General features: G+C 41.1%; 2 protein-coding genes, 1 long non-coding RNA gene and 1 other non-coding gene across 5 annotated transcripts in view; 2 read left to right on the forward strand and 2 right to left on the reverse strand.

The window, feature by feature from the left end:
- Nucleotides 1-843: 843 nt before the first annotated feature.
- On the forward strand, nucleotides 844-9727 carry LOC116388844 (apoptosis-inducing factor 3-like). The gene is made up of 18 exons (XM_031857095.1): nucleotides 844-1019; nucleotides 1333-1442; nucleotides 1845-1954; nucleotides 2030-2074; nucleotides 2265-2346; nucleotides 3131-3243; nucleotides 3334-3420; nucleotides 3535-3626; nucleotides 4548-4678; nucleotides 5178-5293; nucleotides 5378-5449; nucleotides 5594-5657; nucleotides 6160-6236; nucleotides 6815-6932; nucleotides 7071-7169; nucleotides 7535-7610; nucleotides 7718-7822; nucleotides 8121-9727. The coding sequence occupies exons 1-18, from the start codon at nucleotides 871-873 to the stop codon at nucleotides 8203-8205; spliced, it is 1731 nt and encodes a 576-aa protein (XP_031712955.1). The 5' UTR covers nucleotides 844-870; the 3' UTR covers nucleotides 8206-9727.
- Nucleotides 6536-12559, reverse strand: LOC116388843 (protein LIAT1). Its single transcript, XM_031857094.1, has 2 exons — nucleotides 12220-12559; nucleotides 6536-10994 (listed from the first exon to the last, which is right to left on the reverse strand). The coding sequence occupies exons 1-2, from the start codon at nucleotides 12326-12328 to the stop codon at nucleotides 10606-10608; spliced, it is 498 nt and encodes a 165-aa protein (XP_031712954.1). The 5' UTR covers nucleotides 12329-12559; the 3' UTR covers nucleotides 6536-10605.
- A 380-nt stretch (nucleotides 12560-12939) lies between these two features.
- trnaw-cca (transfer RNA tryptophan (anticodon CCA)) lies at nucleotides 12940-13011 on the reverse strand. The gene has a single exon. It is a non-coding gene; the product is annotated as a tRNA-Trp (tRNA).
- A 5361-nt stretch (nucleotides 13012-18372) lies between these two features.
- Nucleotides 18373-22993, forward strand: part of LOC116389132 (uncharacterized) — a 6746-nt gene continuing 2125 nt past the window's right edge. Inside the window, exon 1 of one of the 2 annotated variants that reach the window (XR_004213097.1) lies at nucleotides 18373-21736. This is a non-coding gene — a long non-coding RNA (uncharacterized LOC116389132). The remainder of the gene's footprint in view (nucleotides 21737-22993) is intronic. The other variant, XR_004213098.1, reaches the window with a different exon arrangement.

Consider the following 22993-nt stretch of genomic DNA (forward strand, 5'->3'; position numbering starts at 1 on the left):
ACTTTATTCTGAAATTGCCCACTTTGCATAATGAGTACTTTTACTTTTGGTAGTGTGCCCGGTAACAAAAAGATGTGAGTAGGCTACTTCTTCCACCACAGCCCATTCGCCTACTGAACTACTGTCAAGTTTCTAGCATTTAATAAGTGACTGATTTAAAATCCTTGGGCTTTGCAGTGATGAATCTTGAAACTTGAAACGATGTGTGAATGATGGTAGGCCTGAATCCGGTTTTGTAAGTTGTGCTTTGTCGCCTGTCCATTCAGTGTCGCCTGCTGCTGCCTCGTCAGCCTTTCTCTATACCGCCGCTGTGAAACACAAAAGACCACCATCGCCTTTCTCTGGAACAAAAACGGGGCTGAACATGACCACTGACATCACTGTTCACTCACCGGAGTCCCAAAAGTAACTTTATGTTTGATTTTCGCTCGTCTTATCAAACCCCCCAGAAACGTCCACTTTTTCACTTTGTCTCCCGGGATTAAGGGATGAGGATTGGGGATGGACCGGATGCCGTGGAAATGTACTGTTATCCCATCATTGAGCTGATGAGCAGAAAACAACCTGGGCTGTTGAAGAACTTCTCTCAACGGAGCATCTGACAAGCTTTGAATGTTTCTGGAGGTTTTGTGTATATCTTTGTGGTGCTACAACTGAATCACTGACATGTCTGTGACCAAACCGTGTGAGTAACCTGCCTGAATATTCATACATTAAACAGTCCGGTATAGGCCTACTTTATCAATGTTTCACTGAATTTAACAGCTGTTTAATCATTGGGAGTTTTGTGATTGTCTTAATGATCTGTGTTTAGGAAACCTACATTATTGCTGATGTAGTTTGTTTAACCCCTTTAAATTCCTTTGAAATATGTGTGCATATGTGCACGCTCATGTGTGCGCGTATTCTTGCGTGTGCATGTGTTCAGCCCGTGAGGAGCTTCCGGACTCTGATCCAGAGGACACATCAGAGGAGCTGACTGAGGTGGTGTGTCTGGAGTCAGACCTGCAGGATGGACAGTAAGGAGGAGGGCAGGTGTTCACAACCTGGCAACCTAAAACCTGTCTTTATTTATACATCAGTGCTTTATGTATTACTGATATATAAAATGATTTATGCACCATAAATCAAAGAATTATGACAGCCTCAGATATATGAAACCAAGCCTGTCTCACTGACAAACATGACAAGCTGTTTACACACCATTACTAATTGTCTAATTTAAAGCAGTTGAAGTTGAATAAAAATGTACTTTGGGTGGAAAACTTAGTGCAGTATCTGTGTGTGTGTGTGTGTGTGTGTGTGTGTGTGTGTGTGTGTTTGTTACCTCAGGATGATGGAGGTTGAAGTGGGACATCACAGCGTGCTGTTGACACACAGCGAGGGCAAATACAGTGCCATTGGTAACCAGTGTACGCACTATGGAGCTCCACTCAGTAAAGGTAAAGAGGCACACGGTGTGAGTTTGTGAGCACAGAGGAGCAGGGTTAGGGCTAGGGTTAGGGGTTAGACACCTTCATTCCATTTAATCATATTCTTTTTATGTTTCATCTGCACAGATTTTGTATTTTAATATTGTGCCTTGATTGGCCATTTTCTGAGGAAGAACACACTGAATCTATGAGGATCGAATGCTTTCATCTGTCGGAGCTATAAGTTTAGGCAGATAAAACAGCTTTAATGTAAAGCACACATCACAGTTTGAAATATAGAAATCATTTGAGTTAATAGAAATACGGCATTTTCAATGTGTTCTGCAGTTTAATAGTTTGTCCTAAATTATAGCTTCCTTTCTTAACACTAGCACATGTCAATGATGTGTGTGTGTTCGCGTGTGTCTTCAGGGGTTATTTCAGGCAACACAGTGCGCTGCCCGTGGCATGGCGCCTGCTTCAACGTCCACACAGGAGATCTGGAGGAGTTCCCGGGCATGGACTGTTTACCCTGCCACAAGGTACACACCTGACAGACAGACGGACATCTGCTCTCATTTTACTGTCATTTTAATTTGTCTTCTTCTCTTTTGAAGGTCAAAATTCAAAACCGCAAAGTGTATGTGTCTATAAACAAAAAGGTCAGTAAACAGTTAACTTCTCTGTTTCCTCTGACGTCATGGTGCTTCTTGTTTCATCACGTCATTGTGAATTTACTCGGTTTAGTGTTTAAATCAGCACATATGATAAATGGGTTCATGTGTACCATGTATGTAAATAATTATTTCTGTTGATGGGTTATATGATGTTCATGTTTTCTACATGGTTCAGACTCTCAAGCAGGACAAAAGAGTGAAGAGTATGGGAGCCGCAGTAGCAGGAGTTACTCACACTGTTCTGCTGCTGGGAGGAGGTGAGTGGGGAGCACTCTGAATGTCTTTGTATAAGTGTGTGTGTATATATGTGTGTGTGTGTGTGTGTGTGTGTGTGTGTGTGTGTGAGCTCTGGGCATATGTCACAGACATGTCCTGACATTTTATACAGTAATCAGTTTAATCAGTTAATTGCAAAAAAAATTAGTCAATGATGAAAACGTTTGTTGCAGCCATACTGTTATTACTGCATTTAGTCATTTACTGAGCAGACTATATTACTATACTACTATATTACTCTTATAACATGCTGATCTGCCCTATTTTAAAGTTGTTGTAAGCATGAATAACTAGAATATTAAATAAAACTGGACTAAAACAAAAAAACATACCACACTCAAACTCTAAATATAATTGTTATTTTTATGTTTATATAATGTACATGGTGAGTGCAAGTCTGGTAGATATTGTACATTGTCTTGTATTGACATAGTGAGGTGCTTCATTGGCACTGCATAGAAGAGTATTGGGAATTACTATCGTGAATCTATATAAACTCACAGTTACGTACAGGTATGTAAAATACAGGAATCCATGTACAAGTATGTTATAAACGACTAGGTGTACTACATAGATGAACAGTAAGATACATGGATAATAATTGTAACAAGAATAATTACACAATAAATGATAGGTATGTTTATATATTTGAACGTGGGAGTGGACAGGAAACATCACTGATGAATAGAGATGAATGAATAATATAATGAATGTCAGTAATACAATTTCTCAGTGTGTGTGATAGTATTAACTCTGTGGACGCAGGAGCTGCGTCGCTGATCTGCGCTGAGACTCTGCGGCAGGAAAACTTTGGCGGCAGAATCATCATGGTCACCAGAGACGACCTTTTACCTTACGACAAAACACGACTCAGCAAGGTGCTGCGGGCTGAATGAGATGATACGAACACCAACATTTTAGTGATGAATGTGTTTTTTTTTTGTTGACTACCGTCACCTATTGTACAGGTAATGAATGTGGAGAACGACAGTATTCTGCTCAGGAGGATGGAGTTCTTCCATCAGCACGACATCGAGGTGTGGCTCCGGAAAGAAGTGAGTTCCTTCTCCATCTCCTGTCCACTCACATCTTTAGTCTAGTTGCATTTTTTTGTGACTACAGTCTAAATTTGATTATTTTGGTAATTTGAACTGTGCAACACATTGCAGGCCGTGTCAGTGGACACAGACATGAAGACAGTCGCATTTGATGACGGTTCAGTTCAGAGCTATGACCAGCTTCTCATCTCAACAGGCTGCAGGTGCAAACAAACAAACACACACACACACACACACACACACACACACACACACACACACACACACACAAACATGTGTGTGCAAGTGTTTCATTTGAAACCAGGGCCCGCCTGAGCCTTTCTGAAGCCCCCAGGCAGCCACCCCTTATGGAAATTGTAACAAATACATAAAACATATATATTATGACTTTAAGCTGTACTTCCCAATTTTGTTATCGTGGCCTCAAAACGCAAATGTTTGTATAGATTAGATAAGACATGATTGTATTATATATGATCAATGGATGGATGTCAAGATATTTTTGGTTGAAACTGGTTGGTACAAACTTACGTAAGCACATCATATCAGGTTTTACAGGGAGAAAAGATGATTAGATTTTGACAAAAAAATAAAAAAAATGTATAATTTAATTTCATATATTGTTAAATAGGTTCGCAATATGATCAAGGATGTGATCTAAAAGGGTTGAAAAGACATTTTTCATTTCATCTTAACTTTTAAAAACATCAGGGAGTGTATCATTACAACGAAAGCACAGAGTTCACGTTTGCAATTTCTTATCAGCCTGTTGTGACCGAGGGGCTCCAAGCAGCTTCTTCTAACATGAATTATAAAGCTGTTGCTGCATCTTCAGATCCACAGACAGCTGATATCAAGGCTCATAGCGGTGTGCACTCCTCCACTCTTTATTGTTGCTTTGGTGAAAATGCTTTCTGTGGAACTTCAAGAGTATTTCTTGAAACGTTCTTAAGAAATCCTCCTAAGATTGATTGCTATCAGGAAACGGGGCTGAGACACATTTCTCTTGATTGCAACAATGACCAACAGCAGATAACTGCACCTTAAAAGGGAAAAGTGGTCATTGTTGGAGCACTACTACACTGCACTGCATTGCTTGTAAACAGTCATGGCCTGTCCTTCAGAGCGAAGGGTCTGGATGTCCCCGGCATGAAGTTGGACAATGTCAGGATGTTGGAGACTCCAGAGGACGCCCGGCAAATCCACACAGCCTGTCTGGGCTGCAACGTTGTCCTCGTGGGAACCTCTTTTGTCGGTACTGTGTTTGCAGTATGCAGAATATGCATATATTTTATTTTTATTTGTCTGGACTGGTGATGTGTAGGAAATAAAAACAGAATCTAGAAAAAGACTTAACAGTTTCCTATTCAGCAGTTTTATGGACGTCCAAAACCTACAAAAGGCAGTAAAAGGTTATTGGGCCAACAATATGAAAATAAAACGGATTACAACAATAAATATACTGTTAGATCATTAACAGAGAGTAATAAGAAATATAAAGCTTTATACTTTTCCTTTAAATTACTTATCCTTCAGAGTGAAATGGGTCTGTTCATGTTTTACAAGGGCAATGATAAAAAAGTATAAAGCTTTATATTTCTTTTATACTTCATTGTAATATGTAATGGAGTTCAAACCACATTATTTATTGATGTATTTTGTCGTATTTTATTCTTGTTATACACTTTGCTTCCATTTGATTGTTGTCTACTTTATATTCTCGACTGCACCTTCAAAAGACATTATGTTTTCAGGTATGGAAGTTGCATCTTATTGTATAGACAAAGCCTCCAGCGTCACAGTGATCGGCAGCAGTGAGCTGCCGTACCAGAACACACTGGGTCGTGAAATTGGAAAAGTCACCTTGGCGGTGAGAAAGAGAGAGTCCTGTATTATATCCTCGCATTCATTTTATTTTCAGCTACTTCTAGTTTAAACTCTGCTGTCCCTACAGATGCTGTCAGAAAATAATGTGAAATTCTACATGAATGATAACGTCACGGAGATCAAAGGTGTGGATGGCAAGGTAAAGTGGGGAAAATACACATTGTGCCAATTTGTTTTATCACTTCAAATTCAGACTTGAACATCAGTAAAGAGAGTAAAATATAAAAATCTGAGCACTCTCGGTTCCTCCTGTCATCTGTCTCATTGTCCTTTCTTCCTCAAGGTGAAGGAGGTTGTGCTTAAAAGTGGAAAAGTTATCCCAGCAGATGCTTTGATTGTTGGTATTGGTGAGTGCAATGCAGACATTTTTACACATCTCAATACAATCAATGTATTCATATTATGCTCATTCGCTTTATGACTCTTGAACGTCTTTACATTATTAGACATTTCTGTAACGTACGATCACTTAATAAAAACAGTGAAATGTCTCACGAACATTAAAGAATGCCTATTGTACATTGTATTACCAGTATGTTTTTTTTCAGTAACTATGTTTGAGGTACTGGTAAGCAGATACCTCTGGACAGAGAGGGTCACTTCAGCCTGTTTCCAGTATTTGTGCTGAGCTAAGCTAACGTGTTATCATATTTACTGGACAGATATGGAGATGCATCTTTTTTTTCTGTGTATTTCTCAAAATGTCAAACTTTCGCTTAAAAACTTTCTCGTACTTGTATTTCTAATTGACGCAAAAACATATCTGATAAGCAATAAACGTCTCAACAACAAACAATATTCCTACAAAACACACTCAACCACTTTTGTCCTCTTTCTTTCGTCCACCAGGCATCAAACCAAACTCCGAGTTCCTGCGGGGCAGCAAAATACTGACCGACTCAAAGAACTTTGTAACAGTCGACAAGGTGAGCTAACAACCAGCTGTTCACCTGATTATAGATCTCGTTCTGTGCCTTCATTCTCAACACACAACCTCTCATCGATTCTATAACAACAGATTCACGCAGCTTTTCTAGGACCTCAAAGACAACAGTAGTGTCAACAAACATGCACTTCCTCACATTCATCAGTATGTTGTGTACTATTAATCATCAGCTTGTATTCATCACAGTGACAAACAGTCACGGAAAGCCAGTCCAGAAAAAGGAAAAGGTATCAAAGTAAACACACTACACTACTATGATAGGAACAAAAATGCTGAATCACTCACTAAAACAGAAAGGACACACTGGCACAGACAGAGGAGAGCACACAGACTAAATACACAGTGAAAGGGTGATAACGAGGGACAGGTGACAGCGGGGCTGATGAAGGACAGGTGAAAACAATCATGGCGGGGCAGACAATCACACAAGGGCAGGAAGTGAAGTATCTAAAGCAAGAGACAAAATTTACTGTACCAAAATAAAGCAGGAAATGACTGGAAATAAGACAAACATGACATTAGATCAGAGCGAGACGTGACAGTATCTCCCTCTTGCAGTACATGCGCACCAACATCTCCAGTGTGTACTGTGGGGGCGACCTGGCCACCTTCCCCCTGGCGATGGCCAAGAACCGGCTGGTCAACATCGGACACTGGCAGATGGCCCAAGCTCATGGTAATGTAGTAACAATGTCAATATGGTCACAAAGTCTGAGACGACAGACTTAGATTGTGGCTTGGATTTAAAATACTATATATGTTGTTTAGTTTTATTTCCAGCTAAATGTAAACACTTGATTTCATTGTTTCTAAGGGAGGATAGCGGCTCTGAACATGCTGGATAAATCAAGTGAGCTCAGCTCAGTTCCTTTTTACTGGACCGTCCTACTGGGTAAAACCATCCGATATGCAGGTGGGCACACACACACACACACACACACACACACACACACACACACACACACAGACCCCAACACACACACAGAACCTCAGCCCCCAACATGTGCAGATGTTAGATGTAAGAAAATGGTTTGTTCTTAATATTGTTTGGACCTAATTAAAATAAAGTATGTACAGCATCATTTGAAGATATTTATGTTCATGTTTGTATTTTCAGATTTAAGTAAACAATTAACTCACTAACTGGACCTTTTAATAATAGAGCAACAGTGACAAACTCACTGCATGCGCAAACTATAGACACTAAATCCCGCCTTGATGATTTTTCCACTTATCTCCCTTAAATGTAACTCATGTTTTCATTCTGGTTGTGTGCAGGCTATGGGGAGGGATACACGGACATTGTAATGAAAGGAGCCTTTGAGGACAGGAAGTTCCTGGCATTGTACATCAAGTAAGTTGAAAAAAACAGCTACTGTTGACAAAAAAAAAACATGTAACTCCCGAATGAATATAAGTTAAAATATGTATGTTTGATTAAATCAAAATTGTAACCTGTAGGAATGATGAGGTCATAGCGGCAGCGAGCCTGAACTACGACCCAGCAGTGTCTGCAGTGGCTGAGAGGTTTGCAGCAGGAAAAGTCATCACGAAGAAAGAGGCTGAGTATGCAAAACCTTTCTGTTCTTCTTTCTTTCCAACGTCTAAATGATGGATGACTGGTTGGGATCACAAAGATGTAGAGAGTTTTACTTACAGTAAACAAACAAGGGGGCACAAAGTATCTTATAATGTTTATGGACCTCTAGCAGTGTTTCTGCTGCCCCCAGTTACCCAAAGAAATTAGGTCTGTGACTCAAATGCAAATGTAATGGCAATACATGAGATGAACAAACTGGGGCTAATTAGTGCATGAAAGGATGTAAATCCATGTAAAGTTCTCTCTTTTTCCTCTCCGTGACAGATCAGATGACCTGAGCTGGCTGCAGTTGTCCCAATCTAGACTTTCCTCTAATCTTCTGCTCAACACGTCATCCGTACGATGTTGACATCCATCCGTCTCTTTGTCACCACCTCTCTCACTGAGAGTTTGAAGACCTGGATTAACGTGTGTGATTCAGAAGAGACAGACTTCACACAATCTATAGTGAAGGTTATATTTACACTGTTGTATTAGATGTAAATTGTGCGTCATACACTCAGTGTTCAGGTGAGGGGGACTCCCCCATGCAAACAACAGATACCTCAGACAGCTTTTGGGACTTCTTTTTACAATCTTGATATTTTTTTTTCCTAGAATTTCTTCAGAGTTGTTGAATTTATTTCATGGCTTTATGTCTCAAGGGATATTTCAGTGACAGTCCGGAGACGTCACAGTTAAGATGCTTCGGGATGTTCTCTGCTGTTAATCTTTAAAAGGTGGTGTACAATGCCTGGGGCTGCTGGGAAAAAACACAAGTGGCCTTAATGCCCACTGCGGCCGTGTACGTGGTCCGGTCGGTGAGTCGGAGGGGGGATTATGAGAACAGAGGGGGAGTGCTCAGCTCTTTGAAGCAGAGATGCTGAAATAGGCAACGGTAACAAAACACACCAACAGGGAACAATAGGCCTTCGACAAACCGCACACAAATGCAGTGTGACAAAACCTTCACAAAGGAAATGCTGCGTTTTTTCCCTCTTACCCCCCTCTGTCTCTGTGCTGGTCTGTCGCTGTCTTTACTTCACATCTCCATGTTTACTTTGAGCGTCACTCTCCCTTCCTGTCAACAGCATGCCTCGGTTTCCTGTATTCAACTGATGCAGACTTTTCAAGGCCAGTACCGGTCAGAATATTTTAGAACTGAAGGCTTATATTTTGTACTTGTCAGAAATCATGAAGTTTTTTTTTTTGTTTTTTTTTTAGCAGCATTTAGATCATTTACATCATAATATAATACAAGTTCTGGATAATGAATTTAGAAAGTATTAATGGAAAAAATAACCAGACAAGAAACTCATATTTTTGGGTTAGTTAAACAAACTCGGTACCTGACAAATTAATCAACACATTCATGCAGAAAATTATATAAAAAAAACAACATTCATAAATGTATATTGTCACTGGTATAAATCGTCATACATGTTGCCTTCCGCTCTTGAAGCTAAATGTAAAATAATTTCCATCTCTCTGCTCGCAGTAGGGAACACTGACTGCCCTGATATTGCTGCAACCTCACTTCTCTTGAAGTATTGCATTATACTGTTAAGTAACAGCTTAAAGTGTTAATGTATCTACAGGGAACATCTTTAAGTCTTACTTTGCACTCAAAAACATTGTGACAATAAGTAATTTAGCATATTATGTATTCTTGAGGGAAGAAGTATCAGCTTTGTTCTCCTGAGGAGTTTAAGTGAAGGATGTTCTTTGCCTCTCAGTCACAGTGCTGCACATCAGTCCTCTTGTTAGTAACAGCTTTGTTATCAATGCAAAGTGAACTCTGATGCCCAGGGAGAAATAATGGGAATGTAATTGTCATTTAAACTTTGTTGTCTATTTTGTTTGAATTTGTTCATGCATAAAAAAAAAACTCTCAGGCACAATAGTACCGTCTCTTTTTGCATTCATTAACTTAGTGTTGGAGAATATTATTCACTCAGGGGACATGCTTGTTCTGCCATCTACCTTCCAGCAGTGGTAGTGTTTCTAAGATTTATTTTACAGTCTTTTAGAAGATTTTCTCTTTTTAAAGTGTCTTTAAATTACAGTATAGAGTGCAAGACATAAGTAGAATGAGAGAAGGGTATAACCATGGCTGGATTTAGGACTTTGCACATTTGATCGCTGGTACAGCAGGTCGACCAATGTGCTGAACAGTTTGAGCTTTTGAAGATATTTTATTAGATAGTAGGACAGCATTTTAACATAGCAGTCCCGTTCAAGTCTTACTAGGATCCACACCCACTCTGGTGGATGGCTTTCTGGGTATTTTGGATTTAACCCTCCTCTACCACACTGACCTGTGGACACGCAGATGTGAGGGGGGGGTTCAGTGATCCTGATTGGGTTTCAGTACTGAAAGATCAACATTGCGTCTTCTGTGGAAGTGTACATCATTTAGAATCAGGTGATAAACTGTGCTAATCCTTTATTAAGTTGTAACAGGTCCATTGACCAGGAGCAGGTCCTGTCCTCATCCATGGACAGTCGAGGCACTGCGGATATGAGTTTATTATACCCGACAGAGAGAGCATTTCTATCGAGTGCTTTTAAGGCTATTGAATTGGCAACATGCTTGATTTCTCTTCAGTGCAACCTCTTACTGGCCCCCAAAGATCTTCACTCTGTGGCACATTGTTGCTAAATCTGTTTTAAACTGTCTGAGATGAACAGCGTAAGGCTCTCACTTGCTTATTTAATTCAGTCTGTGCTCAAATGCAGTAGTGACAGTAGCCTTTTTCTTTCCTCTCTCTTAAGGAACAGTCTGTCTCAAGGCACCCTGGGTTTCTTTTAACAGAGTGTCTCTGTGTGCAATGTAACGCTGCCGCCTGTTGGCCCTGTACAGCTCCAGCCTCTTCTCCTCAGCCTGGGGGTCCTCCAGCACTCCCTCCCATCTAAGGCTCTCCCTGGCCTGGGCGCTGAGTGGCCCAAGGCCGCTGGTTTTGGTTGTAGATGTCAGCAGAGCTGGTGAATCCATGGGGTGTTTTTTACTCCTCCGGCCGCTGCCAGCGAGTCGCTCCCCGTCCTTTTTACCGGATGCTCTGAGCTTGGGCAGCTGGCCTCGGGGCTGACCTGGACTCTGTGGGGGCAGCAGGGACACAGGCGAGGTCTCAGGGGGCAAAGACACAGCCTGAGGTTTCTCTGTAGGGGGAGGGGGGACATAACATGTAGGTTCATGCTCACTGCCAAACAAAGCTGAGGGTTTAGATTACTAATGACTCCCTCTGGAGCTGGAAGGCTGATGGCTTGGTTTACAGTACTGAGCTGTAATAGGACAGTGTGGGGAAGCGACACTGGGAGCCTATTCCCTCTGACCTATTCAACCCCGTAGAGAATCCACGACAGCACCACATGACCCTTATACTTGTGTTTACATTGTGTACAATTACAGTGGCCTTGGTTTGAACTGCCAAAGCGATGACGCATTAGGGTCAGTTCAAATTATTGTTTCTCCAACTCTTGGTTCAGTCTGTGCTCGTTAAGTCTGTAGCATGACTAATTATAAATGCCCGCTGTGAGTGAGATTTTGGCCAAAAGGTTTTTCATTATGTTTATTAACATATATTTCATGGCCTGCTTTTAGACCATTTTTTTATTACTCAATTTTTGTGACGGCGATGAATGAGGATGTTGATCCCTGTCTCTCAACTCTTGAAAGAAAATTAAGAATTTTTTTTTTTTTTAAATTCTACTTTTAGGATTATTTATCTCATGACTTTACAGTTGTTTTGGTTTTCTGGCCCACATCTTTACTCCTTTGTTTCACTCTCAATGCTCTTATAATTTTGTAAAGTCATAGATTGTGAAGAATGGTGCTTTTTTATTGCTAATTTTTGCTGATACCTCAACAGCATTTTTTTTTAAAAAGGGATTGATCATCTGTTACTTTACACCGATGGTGGAATGTAACTGACATCTAGTTGAGTATTACTATTTTACGCTGTTTAAGACTTCTGCTTCATTACGTTTGAGGGGCAATCATTGTGTTTCTTAGTCCACTTCATCTGTTTGACACTTGTAGTTTCTGGTTTTATTAAATTGAACATCGATTAAAAAATATGATGCATTGTAACAGATAAACTAACCAAGTGTGAATAAAGTAGTTAAAATTAGCTCCACCTCAACCAAATACAACATCAGTGATCAGTAATGTATTAGCAATAATTAAAGCTGTAATACAACATTGACTGTGGCCCTTTTCCTACACAATTCATTATTTTACTTTTGAAATATAATATTAATTGACTGAAAATGCTTTCGTATTTTTGACTTTTACTTGTAATGTGTTATTTGTATATACAGTAGGTGTAGTGCTCCTTGTAATGAACGGATCTAAATACTTCTTCTTACACAACAAACTGTTTACCTGTATTTTCTGTGGTGGAAGCAGTTACTTTCTTTCTTTTCTTCTTCTTCGTTTTATTGTCAGAGCTCCTGGGTGGCTGCAGCAGCTTACAGTCGTTGTCTTCTGGCATGATGTAGTCTGGACGCACAGAGCTGGTGAACAGGTCTGTGCGAGCTGAACAAGTTTAGTCTCAGAACAAATGTAACGGAGACACCGAGACCTCTTCGTTTACGCACAAGTAGCGGGGCTGATCCAGCGAGTATTGGCCGCTTTAGTCCGAGTGAAGCCGCTTTATTTCCCGTGGTATAATATCCCTTTGCATGTTGTAACTACCTCTGATAATTTAGAGTAGTTTGTTCCGGGACACGCACTTCCACGATCACGCTTTACTGCTGCATTGCGACGCCTCTCCATGGCAACATGACACACCTTCTCAGAGAGGATAAACGTGAAGATGTGTGAATGCAAACGTGTTGCAGACAAAGCTATACGCTCTCTTCATTCATTTAAGATGTAATGTTTGGAAACGGATACAAGAAAATAAAAAAACACGTTAAATAATTATTATTTGAATAAATAACCGGAAACCATTTTACAACCTATGACAAAAGAAAACTCTACTTCATGCCTATGATGTGACCGTCATGGCCGAAATGTACTGACAGCAACACATGTTGTGATCTATAATGTCTGGATTGCGCCTTCAGACTACCTCCATAACACCACCATTGAGCAAACGATTGATCCCGACGTGATTTGAACACGCAACCTTCTGATCTGGAGTCAGACGCGCTACCGTTGCGCCACGAGATCCTGTACTGTGCCATGTTGTCACAGCAAATACGTCAAGACATGACGAGTGACACATGTCTAAGTACAGAACAAATACAAACAGAAGCTGAACAAACATAGATATAAATACATTTAACCACAATGTAGCTCTATAAAGCCTATAACAGGGGTGTCCAAACTTTTTTCAAAGAGGGCCAGATTTGATAATGTGAAAATGCCCAAGGGTCAACAGTCCCTGCTGACATTATTTTAAACAATACAAGTAGCCTATACATACATTGTTATTTAATCATTCTATTTTCAATGACAGCGAATAGCAATGTAACCAAATGTAAGCATTCATGTGTGACCGGACTTTGGGCATGCCTGGCCTAAACCTTAGTTGTTTCCTGTGAAGATGGAAGTTTATTTGAAAAGACAGTATGCATGTAACAAGCGAAAACACTCATGTTGCTGGACTTTTGCAGGAAAAATAATATAAGTAATTTCGTAAGATATCAATAAAACGGGGATGAATTTATATCATTGTATAAAGAGAGTGACATGAGAAGATTAATCTCATGTCTGTAAATTAAATCAGCTATAATCACTATTTTAAAGTGATTAGTGACTCGTCTAAAACATTTCAAAAAAGGAATAACTTCAATAGAATCATTCTGATACAATGTAGCTTCTTTACATTCTATTATAATGTAAAGAAGTTACATTCTGATGCAATGTAACTTCTTTACATTCTATTAGAATGTAAATAAGTTACATTCTGATACAATGTAGCTTCTTTACATTCTAATAGAATGTAAAGAAGCTACAGTGTTGCCTTTTCTTTTCTTTTCTTCCGACAAGAACGTAATTTTGTCAGGTTAATAAAAAAATGTCACTTTACTTCCTGACATTATTGTTACTTTACCTATGACATTTCACACAGCTATGGAATATCTATAGAATGATTTAGCAATACGATTGTAATCAGTGCATACAAATAAAAAGTCTGCCTCTTCCAAATGATCACACAGCATCAACGAGTTGTAGTAACTCATCATAGAAGTAGTGTCATTAGTCTCTGGCTCACCTCAGACTGCTTGGATTCATTACATTCGTTTTGGATTAATTACAATCCAATTGGATCTTTTGTTTCTACAGAATGTTGTCCCATATGTCTTTGCCTTTTTTAATTTGAAGTTTAAAAAGCATGTCAGTTCCCCTCCCTTCTCATCCTTTTTCTTTGCTATAAATGTTTTTTGTCCATACTTTTATTTTTACAGTCTAGTTATTGAGCTTGATCTAGGTTAGTCATCAATAACTGGGGGTAAATAACAAGTGATGTTTACGTCACCCATCACTGGGACAACTCTACAGACACTGAAGCCCTCTAGTGGGCACCAAACAAACTCGATCCATCCGAACTGAACAGTTCCACTGCAGGCTTCCTGTTGTCACTGTGAAATGATATATCAATACAAGCAAGAACACATGATCATCAGATGAAACCAGAGCAGTGTGAGAGCTGTTGGTCTGAACTATTTTAAGGCCTCAGATGAATTTTGGCAGTGGTCCGTCAGTCATTGATGAGTTCTTTGAGTGAGCTGGACAGAAGAAAACTGACCTTGAACTACAGCCACAATAATAAAGAACAAAGAAGAAACAATTGCAGTCCACAAGGAAGAATTACAATGATATATTTAGCTTCTGCTCTATTTCATTATTATCATGACATTTGCTTCTGAGGGAATCAGTTAGGGTCTGCAAAGGTTCAAAATGAGACTATGCAACTTACAAAAAGAGAAACAATACAATATTATTTTACAAATGAAGATGCAAACTCATAAGCAATTAAAGAAAATGCACTGTAGCTCTATTTACTACACTCAAAGCAGCCTTAGCTGATCTGGTATGACCAAGTAGATGGTGGCTAATGTTAGCTATTGTTCGATAAAGTTCACTGTTTACTGGTTTAAAGTTCCATAGTCTCGCTTCAATCACATTTAAACCTGCAATAATTGAGTCGTAGGCCACATGGGTGCAGCAAAAACAAGCTGCAAATGCAAAAGTGATTTAGTTGTCATCACATCCAGTAAATATATAAGGAGCAACTTCAGCATTCATTTGGGGTCATGTTTCTGGCCAGCTGATGAATTTAAGTCCAATATGCACTCTCCTTTTCGCTCTCATTTGGTCCACCAAGTGCTGATGGAAATATGTGGCTCTTTAGCTGCTAAATGTTCCACTATGTCCACCTGCTAGTTAACTAACTGTGTCTGTCTCATGTTTGGTGCTGAGCAGGTGTGTTTTGTTTTACTGTAAACAGCTGCCTGCATGAAAAACAACACTATAAAAGTATAAAGTAAAGCTCTGTGGAGCATAGGACAACTGTTAAGTCGGGTGCTAAAGAATATTCTGGGTTTGTCACTACAATCAAACCTTTTTTTATACAAGTGGTCACGTGATCCATGACATAAACATATTGATTATTGCAGCTTTATAGGCAATTTCATGGCAAATACACCACCCTCCTTTTAAAAAGTGTTAAATATTGTACTATTGATACACTGTTTAATCTCCGGACATTTTTTTCCTATTATTAGTATCTTTATAACTGTATCAAAATAAAAATAAAACATTTCCCTGAAACACAGCTGAGTGCTAATGTGTTACTGATGTTCAAGGAACTTAATGCTATTTGTGAAACCAAGTTCTTTTAAATCGCTGCATGGGGTTTTCATATGTCGCCTCTGACAACATCCATAGCACGCAGCCTGGTATTTCCCAGGGAGTTTCCATCCTATTCCTGTCCCATAGAATCCAGTCCCCCCCACTAGTTCCTCAGTACAAAGTCACATGCATGCACACACAGAAACAAACACACACACGGTGAGTTTATTACCTATAAAGTATTACACACAATGTAACCTTACTGTTAATTAGGAAACTAAACTTGGTTGCTGTGTTCTGTCTTGCTATTAAAACACTCAACCACCAGCGCTACGAATAGTCTCAAACAAGTCTGTCCTGCTTCTGCATTCCCCCCCACCCCATATCTGAGCTCTTCCAGGAAGAATTACAGGAAGAAAAAAAAAACAAGTCATGATGCTGAGTCAGAGAGGACACGTACCATTTATTTATGCAGTAGTGACAAAGTTCACAGTGAGACGCAAATATAATACGGGTGTGTGTGTGTTTGTTTAAGGACGTCTTACTGTAAGAGTGACAGGATGTCACAATAACAAAATCACATGTTTGTACAGGTATAACACATTTACACCTATTCTAACTCTTCACACGACCCACAATTCAGTTTTCATGTGTTTTCAACTATGCCCCTTGATAGCCACTGACGGTGTGACGGTGTGACTCGCACGCTCCTCCATCTGGTGCAGACATCTTTACACACACACACACACACACACACACACACTCAGATCTTGAGTTGCAGTAAGTGCACTTTCATCTACTTGCAAGACCGTTTTCAACAACAGCTTCTGCAACACACGCCAAATTAGATTTTGTTTGGAGGGAACTTGTACATAAAAGCCTTATAAATTTTAATCCAATCAGGGTGAAGGGAGGGGGTTTAGTTTATGGGTTTAACCTTACTGGTACACCTCCAGTCACTCTAGATATGAATAGCAGTAGGACATACAATCTTCAGAGAGCAGTTACATCATCTTACATGGTGAAGTGTTAAAAACGAAGAGCACAGCTAATTCTTTGGGCTTATTTGACGTCGAATTAGTAAACACATTTCGCCACAGACATTTAAACCCTAACCAACTATTTGACTGTTGAGCTATTTATAAAAGATTCCCAAATATGTGCACAGCAGGCTATGTGAGACAAAGCAAAGGGCACATTTTTAGAGGCAATAAGCTACGCATACCAAACAACACACATATGATGAATCGTCTTTCTTATATTTCTAATACTGATCCTACATAATAATGCCTATTGTTGTTATGATAATGATTAATGATTCATAATGACTTAATAAGGACTGTTGAATCAGATGGCAATGAAGGTGAAAATGAAGTGAATGACATTTTCACAGAAACAGCATCCAAATCAGTCAGACTGATGTTTTTTTTTACTAAATCGTATTTAAAATCTCTTATATTGAGTGACAAAAAAATTGATAAAGTTGTTATAAAACAGGACGAATGAGACAGCGGGTTTGGTTTGGTCCGATGAGGATTTGCTGCGTGAGCTCAGTGCGTCACGTGACAGTAAAGAAGCAGCTTCTCAAACTGCAGCAACCTTATTAAAGCTACAGTGCGACAAGCTCCGGTTCACAGGCCAGAGAGAGACAGAACAAAACGGGACTGGCCTGTGTGTGAGCGTCAACACGTTCACCTTGACCTGCTGATCCTTCCGGAGGCCGTTTGCAGACTCATTTGCTGTCTTAACACATCTCAATGCTTGTGCGATTAGTTGCAGGTTCAAACTGAAAACTTAACGGCTGCTTTGTCAGAAAACTCATCCTGAATCTATTAAATGTTGACATTTCATGATTTTCTTTCTACCCGAGACTTTCAACACAGCTAAATCAGCAGCAGAGGAGTATTTAACCTGCACGTGTGATGTCGACCACGGAAGCTGACGTCATCCATGTTTCTGAACATGGCTAGATTAATCTGCTTTGGGGCCCCGAGGAACACATACATTAATTAAACACATCAATTCATAAATATGCAACATGGAAGCACAAAACTGAAATAATGGAAGCCTTAACACAAGATTTTGACACAGAGGGCCTCAAGATAAATGAAACAGGACTCATTTGGTCACGTCTCTCTCTTACAAACGACATGTTTAGTTCATTAGCAATAAAATTGCTCAGTTAACAGGGATTTTGTGGCTACACAGCCGTACTTGGTCTGACCAGTAGCTAGTGGTGGCTAACATTAGCTGATGTCAGCAAACTTTAGTTATTACAGGAGGAACATGGTCTCCCTTTTAATGAGCTCCAACTGAGACACTCTTTATGGTCAGACTTAACTTAAACTGTCTTGTTTTAAAGGAATACATCCTCATAGAGCTGTTATTAAATCTGTTTTACACATACATTTATGACCACACCATCATTTATACGGTATCGCTTAAAAACACCCTGAGCACTGAGCTGCTAGTTAAAGCTCCCTTTATCTTTGCGCAGACCCACGTGCATTGTTATCTATAACAGGTCTGTCCTGCTGTCCACCGTGGGCTGCACGCAGCGTGGAAACGTCAGAGCCGTGCAGATTGTGACGCCCGCTTCTCGTGGCTGCTACGTCATTACGCTGCCAGCTGATCGGAGTGGGAAGCCGGTGTGCGCCTGAGTTGGGAGTGTGTGAATTTGAGAGAGAGAGAGAGAGAGAGAGAGAGAGAGAGAGGGGGGGGCGGGAATGGGGCAGGAGTTGTGTAAAAGGGGCTGAAGTCCTGCGCTGCCTTCTCTACTGCTGCTGCGACGCTAAGAAAAGTAGACTCCCTCGCGAAGCCTCAAAAGAAGATTTAAGGTTTTACATCCTTAAATACCTCAAGATCCACGTTTTCCACGACACACCCTGGTGAAGGTCCAGGACTCCGCCGGAGCAGCGGGGCAGCCTGAACTCCGCTGGACCGTCCAGATGGGTTGGCCGAGCAGGAGCGACCCGGCCGGTGGTCAAGGTGGGGCGTATTTACTGGCTGCGAGGCTGTCTGTGTGTTTCTGCTGGCTAAACGCTTCTTCCTGTCAGTCTGATTTAGCCTGTGGCGGCTTCATGACCCAGTTTGCGTTGAGACGGCAACTGGGAAAGCAGTCCTTAACATTATTCAAGTAAAATCCATCTCTTCAGGTCTGATTTCTGCGTTACAGCGGCAGCTTTCTGCAGACATCTGCGTCGTCAGATTGCGGAGGATATACAGTTGGGGGTTATAGGAGTTCTGGTTTAAGGCCTGTCTATGTGTCATGTATCATATCGTCCAGGCCCACTGACACAGAGGACCTGCTGTGAATTATGGGCACATTTAGAAATGTGACCACAACCTCCCAGCTCTTGCAAACATTTAATCAACATTTAGATGATTGACCCAGTGAGGCTTTGTTAATATGCTGCATGGAGTATCTGCACATGCAGGCTGATGGCAGCTAAAGAGATGCTTGAAATGTGCTTAAAAAAAAGTCAGAATTGTGTCTAAATTAACACAAAGGAAGAGCAGAGCCAGGAAATGCCCACAGACATCATGTTTTCAGTGCTTAAAGATTCACGGATGTCTTATTACATTAGCCTTAAGATAACTCATTCAGTCATTTGTGAGCACGTAACAGTTAAATGTTGTATTATAGGCTGAAGTGTGAAGTCTGCATTCAGGTCGTCTAAACGTGTTAGAAAGTGTCGGCGTTCAAAGCCCCTTCAAATTTGCTGAGTTCATTATAGGCCAAGGAAAAAGCCTGTGCTGAAGTAGGGGATAGGTGAAAATCAGGAAGATAACTATAGGGCCTCAGAAATGCAGTGACACCAGCAGTCATCTGGCAGCTCTTTCTTCAAATGAAAGATAAAGACAAGCATATTATGTTGAGACTTAAAGCAGGTGATGTAACAAAGTATGTAGGCCTCCGTGTCCCCTCAACGCATTTATATACACACCGTCTTTTACACGTCTATAAAACCTTTTTTAAAAGCAAAGTGCAGTAATGTATAAGCAATCTGTCTCTGAGATATTGGACAGGAGGGGCAAAGCTTGCTTGTAGTGTACGGTGGAGCTGGTCTTACATAATTATACAGCCAGAGTTCAGTGTGCTGACAGGAATGCGCAATAGACTGTGTCACGAGCTGCATTTGTGCCATTGCAACCCGGAGTGTGACATAAGCCACCCTTGTCAATGAGGATCACATGTGCAATGACAGGGCGTCGGTTGAAAATGCAAATCGTCTTCCCTACATGTGTCATTTGTCCTGCATCCAGGCAAACATTTTATTGCTTACATTTGCAGAAATGTAGCCATCTTGCTCAACTTGGGTTACACCCTTCATTCCTATTGCGTGCCTTGTCAAGGGTGGATGGGAAAAGAAAGGTATGTGTTATGAAGGTTTATTTAGGGGGGGAAGAAAAAAATCCAGTTCTTTCAAACAAAATGGCACAAACTGCCCGAGGACAGGCTTACGGGCCTCATACCGCACGCTACCATCTCCCAGGATGTCGTGAGTTCAGACTGGCATTCAGCTGTTACTCTTAGCAAGTAAAACAGCCCACACCCTTTTATTTGTACTAATCTCAGGGTTAAAGTCAGATAGTCCTGCAAACAGCCAGCAGCAGAGCATAAGAAGAGGCTCCCTGCGCTGTGATCGGTGTGTTGCCAAAGCCACCGCCCTTTCCCCGTCTTTCTCCCAATTCCCATGTCTAAAATGATCAGTCTATATTGCAGACTACAATCTGGGGCAGTGAACGCTCTCCAACCGGGCCACACCCACAGCAGAGGAATGCACCTGGAGTAATGTATGTAAAACGTTTAATCATCACGTTTCCATTCACACAGCCGCAGCAGCAGAATGCAAATCTGCAATTCCGGCCTACCTCATCATGTCGCCTTATTTAGGATTCCCCTAAATATGAGTGGGCTCGAAGCAGGGACAGAGGTTTGACCCACTCTCTATCATAATGGTCTTTATTTTGTTTTTCATCTTCAACAGAAGTGCGCTGCTTCTACCTGTTTGCATCTCATCTGTCTTTTGTTATTCATCTATTTCCGTAATATTGAAGCTCCCTAGATAAGGTCAATAATCCCTTATTGTACGTGGTTCATTCACACCCTCCTGTGTGCAAACCATCATATCCATTCCTCCCTGTTGTGGCAAAGAATGCACGTCCCAGATAAGCTCAGTCTTTTGTGTATCAGACTGTGTGTTATCTCCTTTTACACCGCTGCCCCATGTATAAAACCCTGTCTCAAGGCCTTCCACACTGGCTGTCAATGGGCTCAGTCTGACTCCCCCGCTCGGACAAGGCCAGAGAAAGAAAGGGAAGGAGAGGGGGAGGTAAGGGTGAACCTGGCGGTGGAGCCACGTCTGCCTCGTCCGGTGCAGACCAGCTGTAGACGAGTTGGTAGAGGAGAGGTGGGGGAAGGATAGCGGGATGGAAAAAAAGGAGTGGAAGAGACTGTTTGTTAATGTGGATGTACTCTGAGTCCACAGCGGCCGGGTGGAATTTTTAACATACGCAGCTGGAATGTCAGGAATGCAGGACAGTCTGATCTGACCAAGAAAGAAAGAAAGGAAGGAAGGAAGGAAGGCCCCAAAAAGAAGAAGAAGATATACGGGAAAGAGTAGCACAGTAATAGTCAGAAGGCTCAACACTGCCCGTCATTGTGAACATAAAGATACAGAGTCACTGTTTGTAGAAGGAGTGGCACGCTATGGAACAAATAACTTATTCAGTTGGAGGCAGCCGTAGTCGGCAGTTATGACTGTCAGTGGCCCTGTGTGTGGCCCGAGGACTTGTACTGTACGTCCTCCTCCCTAAATTCATTCAGACCAACACCAGCAGGGCAGGCCTGGGAGGGGGGAGGGAGGGGGGAGGGGGTGCTGAAAGTTAATCAGTCGACCTATAATGTCTCAACAGCTTTTGGACGGATTGCCACGACTTGTGGTTCACACATTCACGTCCCCCTCAGGAGGAATTGTAATAACATTGATGATCTTTTAACTTTTTCATCGAGCGCCATCATCGGGTCAAAAACGCTTCACTGTGGTTTATGACCGAATCCCTACAAAACTACCGTCATTCCCATCAGCCTCAGGTTAGTGCAATCCAGCAAATATTGGCATGCAAACACGCTAAACTAATATGGTGAACATTGTACCTGCTAAACATCAGCATGTTAGCAAGTTGACGTTAGCATTTTGTAGTCCCGAGTCTGAAGACACGTTGCACAGCAAATAAAAACCCTTCAAACGGTGTGCAGATTTATCTGTTTTAATTCTGCTAGATATCACTGTATATGCATGTCTTTCTAATAACTTCTTATATAAAATTAGCCTTTAGCTCGCATCACCACTGTGTCTAAGTACAGCCTCCCCAAGGTGCTCTAGTCTTGTTTCCTTGTGGCCAACCACGGTACTGCAAACATCCTGTTTCCCTCATTGACCACCTTTGTAAATGTCTGTTTTTTACAACGTCTTTAAAACTGTGAACCTGGACTTTTTAAGTAGCACTAAAAGTAAATGTATTACTCTTTGTGTAATGAGTTTTAATATTTGTCAAACTTTTCAAACCCTTCCCCTAGCATGACAATCGTGGGAGGAGGCACTAATTATACACGTGTGCAGTGGATCACAAAAAGAGGAAGCAAACCAGCAAGAGACAAAACCTCTCCGTATTACTGCCGTACGCACTAGTGAGCTCAAAGTGTGTGGCACAAGCCAAGTTTAAGTGCCAATGAACGTTGCCTTTTAATTAAACAAACTTTACTATTTACAAAAGATAAGCACGGGGTGTGGAGGTCGGCTGCATCAGTATTGTAAAGCAGCAAAAATGTCAAACCAACCAAATACTGGTGATGTGGAGACCGCATGAGGGAGCAGGCTGGCTTAGAGAGGAGGCACCGCCACATTCGGCCAACGAGCCTGCAGACTCCTGAAAGGGGAGAGCTGAAATCCTGCAGGGACGGCAACTTCCATTGGAATCACGAGCGCCATTTTGTAGTCCAGTTATCAGTTACAGGACTCGCTAAACTAACGCGTGATTGTAGAAGATTAATAAGAGCTTGCTTTAAAAGAAGGAAATGGAAGAAGGGAAGAAAGGAGTAGTAGATATGACTATGGATACATTTCGTGTCAGTGACTCACAAGTCGGAACAGGCCTCTGCATGCTGACTCACACTGACATTTGTCATGTCACCAGGAAAATGTTATCAGGGTTTTTCCGTGTACAACAGGTATATGTCTAAATAGAAATCACTCTCTGGTTCTCTCAGGATGATTCTGAAGTCAAATCCAACTTGGGTGTGAGACAAACTGATTTGTCCTCGTCTGTAAAAGTACTGTTGACCCCCCCC

Source organism: Anarrhichthys ocellatus, unplaced genomic scaffold (assembly GCF_004355925.1).
Source record: "Anarrhichthys ocellatus isolate YVR2014 unplaced genomic scaffold, GSC_Weel_1.0 scaffold18, whole genome shotgun sequence".
In the NCBI taxonomy this organism is placed as follows: Eukaryota; Metazoa; Chordata; class Actinopteri; order Perciformes; family Anarhichadidae; genus Anarrhichthys; species Anarrhichthys ocellatus.